Raw genomic sequence first — 13,270 nt, 5'->3', positions numbered from 1 at the left:
ATGTCATGAGATTCCACAACATTTTTATTAATCATACTCTCATTCGTATTTTTACATATTGAAAAATTTGTATTAATAGGTTATGATACTATTTTCATTAGTCATCAAACACGCTCATTTTCGAAATAGACGTATGTATATATGCATTATGTATCTAGTTCATAAAATTATATAGGGAAATTATCATTTATATACCCTATATTTGCTCTGTTATCAAAAATATTTCAACACTTTGAGGGTGTATCAATCGTCCACCCTTAGTTGACAAAATGTATCAGCCGATCACTAAACCGTTAGTTGCCGTTTGAAAGTTAATAGAGTTACAGTGAATTGATGATTTTATCCTTAAAAATTATCACTTGTATACCCTTAAATTCTCTTTTTATCACTTGTATACCCTTAAATTATCACTTGTATCATTTGAAATGATCAAATTACCCTTCTGACGTCATCATACTTAAACGGCAACTAACGGTTTGGTGGTCAGCTGATACATTTTGTCAACTTAGGGTGGACGATTGATACACCCTTAAAGTGTTGTAGTATTTTTAATAATGGAGTAAACTAATGGTATACAAATGATAATTTCCCAATTATATAACTCAAGTGTGATCTCACTATTGAGACAAGTTCAGTTATGCCCTATCATATTTGTGCCACCATTTTTGTTATTACACTTAATAATAGAATTACAATAACCATTGTAACCCTAGTTTATCGTAAGCTTGGAATTTTTCTTTTTGATGTTGCGTGCTTTTGTCTTTTTAAATCCTTTTCAACATTTATTTAACTCAAAAGAATACGCTAACATCATTAAGTTGGTCGTGTTTGAATTAACATTTAATATATAACGCAACTACTAGTTAATAACATACATGCTTTACAATTTTATGTGTATATTTGTACAAGTCACCCAACAAACGAAGAGCCACATCACATGCACTCCCAGCTGCGCTAGTCAACAAATATCATCTTGGATTTTGGAATCCAATCGTATATTCTAGTTGAGTGTTGTTCTCTGTGGCCTCTCCCATCGCAATTATGCAAAAAAGCAACGAGAAAATGGACAACTTGATCGATTCCCATCAATCATTCGCTTGAAAAGATTAATTAATTCAACAACATGCAATTATTCTGAGCAAAAAAGCTCACCTGCCTTCTCCATCATCGGAGGTAAAAGTAAAACGAACAACTTGGTACATTCAAGTTGACATAAACGTTAAAATACATATATAGGAATGAATGAAGTAGATTCCTCTTTTCACTAGAGTACCCACTGTAAAGGTCGAAACAAATAATATTTTCTTAAGAGTAAAACAAATTATCTTTGTCATAAAGAGCTGGTAATTGTTACTACCCTCCTAGCAACTTGATCAAGTTTACTTTATTTTATTTTATTTTTAAGCCAGCTAAAAGTTCTACATGTTTTAACATTAAATAACAAAAATAACAATGGAATATTCTAAGTTATTTTTAATTTAAAAGGGCAAAATACTCGTTTAATCCTCATATTTTGAGTTAAGTACCCGTTGGTCATTATATTATGAAAATAGCTCAACACACTTTATCTTTTTGTTAAACGTGTGACATTTTTGCCTCTATTTCTCTTTATTTCTATAATAATACTTTTGCCACAATATTCTTAGTGACATTAATAGAAAGAAGAAAATGTTAATTTATCAAACTAACACTAAAAGCAAAATAAAAACTAAAGTAATTTTTTTATTATCATTATTTTACTTTTAGAGTTCATTTGGTGACTTCATTTTTTTATAAATAATTATTAACAAGATAGCAAAGTATTAGCATAACTTTACGTTGGTTGCTATTAATTTATTTATAAATAATTATTGTTGTAAGGTTATGAAAAATGCTAAATCTTTTAGATTGATAATTATTGTTTAATTTACTAATTAATTTTTTTTATGGATAAATTAATTAATGTTCTCAAGATTGTAGCATGGTTATTATTATTGTCGTGGGAAAGAAAAAATAAGGGCGAAAGTGTTACATATTTAAGAATAAGAATGTCTTGAAGTATTTTTTAAAGTATGAGAACTAAATAAATACTTTCCTCAAAATATAAGTGACAGCTGAGAATTGATGCTAACCCTTAAAAACTAGTGGGGACTTTATATATATATCCTATAGGAAAGCTATGTATGCCCTTTAAAAGTCGCAAGGGTTTCGAAGCATGAATAATATTTTTGTTCTTATTCTTCAAAAACTTGAGTAATTTGCTCGTAATCATGAACAATTCCTTATCTTGACCTAAACGACTTACCAAAAGTCATTGAGGAAAAAAAAATGAATCAAGAGTTAATTATTGTTGATGCACAAGAGCTTTAAATACCCTCTAAAGGTCACGAATTAAATTTATAATCTAACAGTCACATTAATTACTTTTCTATCTATATGCGCTAATTTTTGTTGTTAATATATAAAGTATGATTCAATGTTTTACAATACTATAAAGAGTTTTGTAAATATAGAAAGAGTAATTCTCTAATGAAGATATCATTTTTTTAACACAGTAGGTATGTAATATAAAAAATGATAATTTTTTATGCACTAATAGATTAAAAAATATAGTTGCTAATATATTGAAATATGTTATTTTTTATATTCCAGTGGTATCGAATGAGGATGTCATCACTAGAAAATTACTATATATACAATCATTCTCAAGTATCTAAATGTTTGCATCTTATAAAATATTGCAGATTTGATGTATACGCTATACGGTGTATTATTTAATTGAACAAAAAAAATGATAAAAACACTAATATGCCATATGATATATACAACAAATTCACACTTGAAGGATGAGAACATCCATACTATTGAAAATTCCCTCACTTTAATATAGTAAAAGAAAATATAAAAGACTAAAAAACATATATTTCAATACACTGCATTAAAGTTTTTGTTTTTCTTATTTTTAACTTGTCGTGTATCACTTATAGAAAAATTACTCTACATACACACTTAAGTTATTAAAATAATGAGCTAAAAGACAATAAAAACATATACTTCAATATACTATAAAATAAAATATTTTGCATTAAGGTGTATGTTATGTTTGTCTTTTAATTTATCTTTTACTTTAATAACTCAAAGTATCTTTTATTATCTACTTACTCTCTCTCTCTCTCTCTCTCTATATATATATATATATAACATGTTTTCCCTGTATTTAGCTTTTTAATAGACATGACACATGATGGAAGAATTGTTTAATTTTTATAAGCAAACTCAGCCTTAAACAAACAGTGAAAACCTTTTCATTGAGGGAAAAGGTAACCTTCGTTACTTAGATAATCCATGGAATAATGAAAGTTTCTTTGATATTAAAAATTTCAAAAGGAAAATGGAATGATTTAAGTCTTAAAAAGAGTATTACCTCTCTAAGTACATATATTAAATTATTTTACACATGCATTTGTTTACACATACATTAGATATGCTCATATATTTGTTAATATGTATGTGGTGTGTGTGTTTGTGTATACATATAAGTAGTAAATCATAAGATTGAGAAAAGATAAATTTTGTTTGAAAAGCAATTAGCTCTTTGTTTTTTTTTTTTAAGAAACATTTCAAGTGGAAGAAGAAAACATTGCTTGAACAATTTTATTAATACCATTGTATAGACTTTTTTTCTTGTTCTTTTTTAATGCGGATACGTTATAATTAGAAGTGTTTTTTTTTTTTTTAATGTGGATATGTTCCAATTAGAAGTGTATTTCTAATAAGAAAAAGTTTAAAATTATCTTAGATCATTTTTATTATGATTTTGTCATAATCTTATCATTAATTATGTTGGGAATAAGATCTATCCTATCCAAATATAAGAGAGAAATGTTCATCTCTACCATTATCAAGAGAAATGAAAGTCACAATCCCTATGCGACTCAAGCTGGGGCATGAGCAAAGGGGTCGTTTTTTGGACAGTACTAAAAACACTTTCGAATACACAGTAAGTAGTATCCTTTAATTGACCGAGTTATATACTTGAAATTTACTCACGATATTTTGTATGTTTTAAGTCTTTGTAATTGTCCTACATATATTTAAATGAAAATTCTATGTCATGACAATCAACGTTGCATGGCCAAGAAAGTAGAAACTGGACCATCAACCGACGATACATTTCATGTGCAGAGACTGTGAACGCATCGTAATCGTACTGAAAGCCCCAATTTTCTTGTTCAAAATTTTTCAATTACATATCTAACTACTTAATAATATTTTTATGTAAGATCACTGAAGTATATCAACAACAAAAAAAAATTCTTAAATAACTATCCAACAAAAACAAATGGATCAACCAGTATGCTGGGTTAGAAAAGGAAAAAGGAAAATCAAAATCAAAAGGCTAGGTGCGCACATTCATCAAAGCTCCAAAATCGATAGGTATTGGTCAATTTTTGGCTTGAGACTTATCCAATCCTATCTCAATTGTAATTGACGTGTGATCTGGCCTCAATTAGAACACTACCAATATATGCCATTGTTTTGGGAGATATTATATTATATTATCGGACTCAATCAGAAAGGTATTTAAAAATCAATTTGTAAAGATGAAATAGAGAGACAGTTTTTGGATTTAACTGAAAGAATTAAGCAATCAACGGCTTGTTCTAAGCAAACGATGGAGCAGACTTTGCTTGCTCCGTTAACGTTTTTGTCACCGTCACAGACGAAAAATTTATTTTGTCAATGGACCGAAGAGAACGGCGGGGACCCAATTCAAAAGGAAAACTTAAAGACATCCTGTTAAAGGACACGTGGATGGTTCAACAGGCGCAGTACGATAATAAATGAGGAGGGACAAGTCGTTGCTGACTCAGCAGTGAACGGATAAACTTCAACTTGCAGAATTGGATATTTCGACAGCAAACCATGTGTGACCACGTGTCGCACTCCTGTAGAAGAAGGCGAAGCGTGTGACGCAACGACGCCGTTCGTAAAGCGACGGGTGGGCCCCCACACAATGGTCATGCAATTTGGCTATAAATACGTGGCTCGAACATGCAGTTTTATTCACTGCTTATACTTCCCTGTTTATACGTGTTGCTTCTTCCTTCCAATTCTCCGCCACCCTCTCTGATCCTTTCTTTTTTTGCCCTTTCCTTTTCTTTTGGATAATATTTATAATTAAGTACTTTTCTTTTTTTCCTTATCATCCAGAATCTCTGTTGTTTAATTTTCACTTTTGCCATCAAACTGACCAAAAATGTGTGGCATACTTGCTGTTCTCGGTTGCTCTGATGACTCTCAGGCCAAAAGGGTCCGAGTTCTTGAGCTCTCTCGCAGGCAATTTCCTCCCCCTCTTTTACATATAATATCATTTGAATTATGTTTATATAGGCGTGTATGTGTATTACTCATACACTGTAATTAATGTTTTTTTTTTTCCTTTTTCATTTCTTGTATATTAAATGTGAAAGAGGATTAAGCATCATCACTTGATTAATCAACTTTTGGTTCTGACCATACCGAGAGATGTATGGATATGGGACCCAAGATTTGTCACTTCTTTGGAGAAAATGTTATATTCTGGCATAGTACTCTTCTGTAAATGTATATAATTATGTGGGGGGGACCTCCAAGTATGTGTCATGTTTATTCATTGGATGCTTAAGATGTTATTATACTTGTAGAAGCTGACGTTGATGTGATAGAATTCTTAATTTTGTAAAACACTTGCAGATTGAAGCATCGCGGTCCGGACTGGAGTGGACTGTATCAGCATGGAGACTTTTATTTGGCTCATCAACGGCTGGCTATCATTGATCCTGCTTCTGGTGATCAACCTCTCTACAATGAAGACAAGAAGATTGTTGTCACGGTATGGGCCAATAAATGAATTTAATTGAGACTAGGATTTTTATCATTTTTGTAAATATGATTGATGGGTGACACCATGTTTTGAAAACCAGGTGAATGGAGAAATTTACAATCATGAAGCTCTCAGGGAGCGTTTGACTAATCATAAGTTCCGAACTGGCAGTGATTGTGATGTTATTGCCCATCTGGTGAGTCTCTTAATTATGTTTGATGTCTAGTTACCATTGGTGTAGCCCAAAAAAATTTAAATCAAATTATATATAACTTGTTTGATGATCTCTTTTGATTTCAGTATGAGGAGTATGGCGAAAATTTTGTGGACATGTTGGATGGGATGTTTTCATTTGTGCTTTTGGATACCCGCGACAATAGCTTCATTGTTGCCCGTGATGCCATTGGAATCACCTCTCTGTACATAGGCTGGGGTCTAGATGGTATCTAAAAAAATCTATTTTTATTTCTCTGTTTTTCAATTTTCCTTGCATATGAATTGATTTTTTTTTTTTTTTTTTAATGGGGGATAACTTACCGTGTTCTGTATGTATTTAGGATCTATTTGGATATCATCCGAACTCAAAGGTTTGAATGATGACTGTGAGCATTTCGAGGCCTTTCCTCCCGGTCACTTGTACTCGAGCAAATCAGGAGGACTAAAGAGATGGTATAATCCTACTTGGTATTCTGAGGCTATTCCATCAACTCCATATGATCCGCTTGTTCTTAGACAGGCATTTGAAAATGTAAGATTGATGAAGTCTATACCCAGTTGGACAATAAACTATCTTTATAGGTCTTTTCAAATTAACATGCCTTGGAAGCAATGAAATTATGTTAATACAACTTACGTCGCAAGTTTGATACATGCAGGCTGTAATCAAAAGGCTTATGACTGATGTGCCCTTTGGAGTCTTGCTATCTGGGGGCCTTGATTCATCATTAGTTGCATCTATCACTGCACGCCACTTGGCCGGCACAAAGGCTGCCCGGCAATGGGGAACGCAACTTCATTCCTTCTGTGTTGGGCTTGAGGTTTGTTATAAATTCTTGATTGTGATGACAGATTATAGTACAACTTCGGAATTCGGATGTTTCAATTTAGTTGTTAATCTGGTTACTCCATCTTCTGGCAGGGTTCCCCTGATTTGAAGTATGCAAAGGAAGTTGCAGACTATTTGGGTACTGTTCATCATGAGTTTCACTTCACAGTTCAGGTACTTAAAGACAATTTTCTGTTTAGTTGAGAACAGTGTTCTGACTCGAGTATTTTACACCTTTTTCTATAAATGTTAACGAAAATTCGTTTTTCTTTGGCATGCGGCAGGATGGAATTGATGCTATTGAAGAAGTTATTTACCATGTTGAAACATATGATGTGACAACCATCAGGGCAAGTACCCCTATGTTTCTTATGTCACGGAAGATTAAATCTCTAGGAGTGAAGATGGTGATATCTGGTGAGGGATCTGATGAGATTTTTGGTGGCTATTTGTACTTCCACAAGGCACCCAATAAGGAAGAATTCCACCGCGAAACATGTCACAAGGTAATAGATGTTACATGGCTTACCGTTCATACATATGTACAGGACTTTTGATGTATAGATGTAAAAGAGTATTGAATTATTGATTCTGTTTCTGATACTTGTGTACAGATAAAGGCTCTCCACCAGTATGATTGCTTGAGAGCTAACAAATCAACATCTGCTTGGGGTCTAGAAGCACGAGTCCCCTTCCTTGACAAAGATTTTATTAATGTAGCAATGGCCATTGATCCTGAGTGGAAGATGGTACTGTTAACTTGAGATCTTTTTGTGCTTGCTTCTTTCATATGTCAGTTGTCAGTCAAGACTTGCAGAATATCATTCTTAATCTTTATAAAATGAATTTAGATTAATCCTCAAGAAGGACGTATCGAGAAGTGGATCCTTAGGAAGGCCTTCGATGATGAGGAGCGACCCTATCTGCCAAAGGTGAACCACCTGCCGCCTTTTGTACCCATAGATCACATTGATTGTTGTACATCAAATTAACATCTACTGTTTGATTTTTCCTGCAGCATGTTCTGTACAGACAGAAGGAACAATTCAGTGATGGTGTTGGCTATAGTTGGATTGATGGCCTCAAAGCACATGCTGAACAACATGTACATATTCCCTCCTATGCTGACTTTTCTATTTTCATTTCTCAATTCTGCTTTTATTGGCCGTAAAAAACAGATATGTTTAATATGGTTCATATGATTTTTACTTATAGGTGACTGATAAAATGGTGCAAAATGCTCAATACATCTTCCCACACAACACACCTTTGACTAAAGAAGCCTACTACTACAGAATGATTTTCGAGAGGTTCTTTCCACAGGTGATTCATTTGAACTTAATGTAATGATCTTTCATCTCTTCAAGAACTAATCAGATGTGCTGTTTCAACTATCTTGTTGTACAGAATTCAGCCAGGCTAACTGTCCCAGGAGGTGCGAGTGTAGCATGCAGCACGGCTAAAGCTGTCGAATGGGATGCTGAGTGGGCAAATAATCTTGATCCTTCTGGGAGGGCTGCACTGGGAGTCCATCTATCAGCTTATGAAAAGCAGGTAGCTGCTTCAAATGCTGTTAAGGCACCACCAAAGGTCATCGATAACATACCACGAATGATGGAAGCTGCTGCTCCAGGGCTTGCAATCACTAGCTAGTGTCTGTGGAATCCCCCAAGAGTGGGTGAACTTAAGACAGAAAAATATACCATCTATGGATCTTTTATATGTTCTGCTGTATTGTAATTTCATTTTTGGCAATGTGTACAAGTTAGAAAACATTGCAAATGGTTGTTTATATGTATGTGATCTTCATAATTATCTTGTACTTCTATCCCAGTTCATGCTTTCGATGTGTGTATCCTTCTCCACCCCCCCCCCCCCCCCTCCAAAAACAAAAACCCCCAAGCAAAAAAAGTGTCCCTGCTTGAAATGAAAATTTCCTCCCTTGTTTTCATAACTTTATCATTCAAATGTATTGCAATTACTAGAAAGAACAACCAGAAGAAACAGGTGAAGCAGTTCTTACGTTACAAGAGAGAATAGAAATTAACAATTGCAGATACTAAAAAGAGAAGTGCAATCCTGCCACTTTCTCACAAGATATACAATTTAAATTAGTGATGAATTATATAGAATAAGGGAAAAGACATTATACTCGAACTTTAGTAGAACAAAGCAGTATATAACAGTTGGTTCCAAGTATCAGGCAATCCAGGAAGGCACCAGTGGCTACAATCAGCAGACCTATCGGGGTTTGCCTTTTGCTTCGGGTTCAGATCTCCACTGTAAATTGAAGGGTGCCCATCTTTCCTTAGCTCTGAAAGCATAGTTATATCCAACAAATATGCAGGGCTGTGCATGTCTCTGATCACTGCATCCACCACCCTCATTTGGTCAGGATATGCCCCCGGATACGTCGTTCCGCTCATTGGTGCCGTCTCTCCGTAACAATTCTTTGCTGTGCTTGATGTTGATCCAGCACTCCATTCACTTGGGCTGCCAATGTCATTCAAGAACATTGTTGAATCAGTCATAATGCTAGGCAGCCTAAGTGTTTGTTTTGTTTAAGTTCAAAAGCAAAGCAACTACGGTATTTAGTAAACACCATTTTTATTTTTATTTGATAACTGAAGTTTATTTACCCATGGTGACAACAAGTGTGATTAAAAGTCACGGCACTTCAAACCTAAACATACCAAAAAATCTAGTACCAAATTTTCAACTATGTACATTAATGTGGCTCCATAATTCTCAGAGGATCTATGGAACAGATACAATCCGATTCTATAAGAGACTGGGGAAGTGGTCCACAGCAATTTTGCAGTTGGGCTCAACAGACCCCAAGTTAGTCTCTGCTGGATATTGCATATGTTTAAAGCTATTACCACAAACATGAATATAATTTTTTTTATTAAAAAAGAAAGTTTTAAATGCCACCGACAGAAATTGTGATTGGAAATGGTAAGAGGCTGTTTCACTATAGGCGTGAGCTGGTGCTACAGCAAGTGAACACTGATGTGTGACTTCTGATTAAGCTGTATCCCTTAAAAAATTTTCTGTCCCATATTCATGACATGCAATTTTATACATATTTTGATTCATACAGGTTAGGTTTTGTGTTACATCTGTTGGACTTTTGCTTTTAATATTTGAATATTAGTGCATTAGATGCAATAAAGAAGCTTAGCAAGTAGTAGCTTCCCCTATATATTTTTTATATATTCAATTTGGACGAACCTGAGAGCTGGGGCCCTTATTTGTCTCTAAGCACAGCTAGGAATGGACCGAATTTTTAGTGCTTGGAGCTACTTGCTTTCCAAGCCAAGACACAATAATTTAGCCTAGGTTTTCACCCTCCACAAACGCAATTATTTGAGAGTGAGAAGAGAGGGTAAACGACTTTACTTGTAATGTGTCGGAGATATTGACTGGAAAAAAACTCTTGTTTTGCTCCTGTCAATATTATTGTCAACCCAATTGGCCCATGTTCTCAGCCCTTTCTCCAAAGCAACCAATCTATCCATGTCTTGGTAATATGTTCCCATTGACTCCATGTAATCCCACCTGCACATCAACAAAATCAATTATGATGCATGCATCCACATATGATAATTTTTATATTTCTAAAGGGGCCGTTCTTATTCTTGAAGGGTATGTCAAAGTATGTGGTAACTTAATTTATTAACTTATTATGATAATGAATTTACTAGGAAAAAGACAAAATGTGCATGCGCATACCCTTGGAGAGATCCTTCGTGGCTCCACCAATGGCCAGTGTTAAAAGAGAGCACATCTGCATTCAGCCAGGACTTGCCATTCCCAGAAATGTCCTCTAATTTTAGTACCCTTTTTCCATGTACTACATCTATGTCCACTAAATACGGAGCTCTGTAAAATGATACTGAAATTCCATAATCCTGCATCGATTATCAATTTATCATAATAATAAGTCCATGAAAAGAAGAGAAAGTTAAAAAGGAAATAACACATATGATTGCATTTTTGACCTTTTGAAGCCTACAAGAAATGAGACTAATGACCTGCAGTTGGCATCAATTTGCCGAAGCCAAATCTTTTCAAACAAATTTTCTTTTCATTCATTGGGCAAACTAGTAAGCAACCAAAAAAAAAGTAAAAAAGCTTTTGCATGGAATCCACACAAAATTGTAGTTTCAGTTTACAGATTTGCAAATTGTAGGAGAATGTGTACATTGCAGCATTGTTTAGCACATGGCTTTCACCCTCACCTTCTCTTGAACAAATCTGAAATTTTTTTGAGCTAAGGCCTAATTTGTGTTCATTTGGCAGAAAACAGAGTTGCAGTGTGGGTGTTTGTATATGTATGTATGTATGTATGTATATAGATATACATATACATACCAATCGTAGACTTACCAAGAACTTGAAAGTGGAGAGAGGATCTCCTCTCGTCATGTGTGTCCTAGTTCTTGGTGCTACAGCATGAATCATGCAAATCAACGACTCCCATTGATTTAACCCCAAGGAGTCACCGACAAACATCACAGTCTTCCCTTTCATCTTCACCAAAAACTCCAGCCCATTGAACCTAATTAAGCACACAATCCAAAGCACCACAACACTTAAGCTTATAGAAGCAAAAACTTGAACATGTAGCATCTTTTTTTCTTTTTCTCTTTGTTTGGTTTACCTGGGGAGCTGGCAATTGAGAGGCTGCCATCTGTATTTGAGATAATCAGAATCAGGGCGACCGTTCATTTGGCAGTTGAATTCAGAATCAATAATGGGACATTCAGGTGATTGGTACATGGGATATGTGTCATCACGAACCCAAGTGCCTACAAACAATGCACAAGTGCTTTGGTTTGCTTGCAACATTGGCCTTCTATGATGATTATGATTGTTGTGATGGTTCCTCAAGCCCATTATCACAGCTGATGAAACCGTATGGGGCTTCACTAAAACTAGACACAGGATTGTTAAAAATGAACCGAGAAGTTTTAAAAAAAGCACCGCCATTGCAGATAGAAATTAAGAAGCTAAAAGCAGAAGCTGTGAAAATGCAGAAGAAGAAAGAGTGAATGAGAGGGAAGTTGCATCAGTTTATGACTTTACGTGCAGTATATATAATAAAACTGGAAATGGATTTTTTTTTGTTGGGGGGGGGGGGGGGGGGGCGGTGGTGGCAGGTTCTCCTGTGCATGTGAAGTTAGTGAAGTGGATTAGGACATTGTGAGGCTCAGACAGTTGCCTAATTGTAATGGCGAGAACAACTAGTATAGATCCCAGTTTTTGACTCCAAATGATTGCTTAATGTCCAAAAGCAAAGAAAGCAGGGGATTAAAGAGAGAGGGCAGTTGGTTTCATGTCATGGGACCAAGATAGGGGAGGGAGGGCCATTGAATCATAAGTTCACAAAACTGCAAGTTGGAAGCTGAAACGTGGCCCTGTTGGGAGCTTTGGTAGGCGCCTCAAAGTGGGATTCCTGTCTCGCTTATATTGTTAATCGAAAAGAGAAGAATACTTGCTTACTGCTCGCAAGCAGTTTTTGGCTTGCCTATCAAAGACTCAAATTTTTTTGAAAGCATATGTTCTTTGCTTTCCTTCATTCGTCAAGTTTGGAACATTATTATGCATTAATCGAGTTTAAAAAACAAGAAAAGAAAAGAGTACAGTATTTCTTCTCAATTAATCACTTGACCCAAAAAGCAAAACCGCGAAATTTAAGAAACTGTATATGACAAGTGATGGGGATATGAATCATATGATTGTACATGCGATTTCCAACTTTATGACAAAAAGTTCAAAAAATTCAACCGCTTAGTTTATGCAAGCAAGCACAAAATAAATGAAATCTAACCACATCATGTGATCACTGATTAACTTTATCTTGTGGGTACATTTTACATAATCCAATATTTCTTGTGTTTCAAAATAAATCTTCCTTCACTCACCACACAATTATTTAGTGGAAAAAGATTCTCTTCTTATCTGAGCTCTCATGAATTTTTAAAGATCTTATACCACGTGTTTTTAAGTGGTAGTGTATGAATAGAATTTAACTTCTTTATCTTCTTTATTTATTAACTATCAATCATCACATATATTTTTACTCAAGAGGATATCATATCAGGATTCTCTCCTGATCCTTATTTAGCTCACAACTTTCTAGAGCTTGAAATCCAATTTAGTTCTTATTTAAGTATTATTAAGAGCATTAGTTACAATTGAGACCCATTCCGATATCAGAGCATTGCCTGAGACATTACCGAACAAACAACACTGCATTGTCAAGATATCCGAGAAATTATTGTAACAAGAGTTTTAAGTATGGAGGGATTATCCAATATCCATGTTGCATAATAAACCCTAAGTCCCGCGTTTATAAAGGAAGAGGTAAAATG

At 34.6% G+C, this 13,270-nt stretch overlaps 2 protein-coding genes across 2 annotated transcripts; one reads left to right on the top strand and one right to left on the bottom strand.

Moving 5' to 3' along the window:
* The first annotated feature begins 5,041 nt into the window (after positions 1-5,041).
* Positions 5,042-8,737, top strand: LOC102628580 (asparagine synthetase [glutamine-hydrolyzing] 1). Its single transcript, XM_006488487.4, has 13 exons — positions 5,042-5,319; positions 5,716-5,854; positions 5,946-6,041; positions 6,146-6,287; positions 6,403-6,593; positions 6,721-6,882; positions 6,984-7,064; positions 7,175-7,396; positions 7,505-7,639; positions 7,742-7,822; positions 7,909-7,995; positions 8,106-8,213; positions 8,298-8,737. Exons 1-13 carry the CDS (start codon positions 5,240-5,242, stop codon positions 8,541-8,543), a joined length of 1,770 nt encoding a protein of 589 aa, XP_006488550.2. The 5' UTR covers positions 5,042-5,239; the 3' UTR covers positions 8,544-8,737.
* Positions 8,738-8,891: 154 nt separating this feature from the next.
* Positions 8,892-12,472, bottom strand: LOC102628284 (protein PMR5). Its single transcript, XM_006488486.3, has 5 exons — positions 11,557-12,472; positions 11,283-11,454; positions 10,626-10,804; positions 10,293-10,451; positions 8,892-9,383 (listed from the first exon to the last, which is right to left on the bottom strand). The coding sequence occupies exons 1-5, from the start codon at positions 11,883-11,885 to the stop codon at positions 9,050-9,052; spliced, it is 1,173 nt and encodes a 390-aa protein (XP_006488549.2). The 5' UTR covers positions 11,886-12,472; the 3' UTR covers positions 8,892-9,049.
* Between the last annotated feature and the right edge of the window lie 798 nt (positions 12,473-13,270).

Source organism: Citrus sinensis, chromosome 8 (assembly GCF_022201045.2).
Source record: "Citrus sinensis cultivar Valencia sweet orange chromosome 8, DVS_A1.0, whole genome shotgun sequence".
In the NCBI taxonomy this organism is placed as follows: Eukaryota; Viridiplantae; Streptophyta; class Magnoliopsida; order Sapindales; family Rutaceae; genus Citrus; species Citrus sinensis.
The sequence above is the reverse complement of the archived record's forward strand: the minus strand, read 5'-3'. Positions and strand labels throughout refer to the sequence as shown.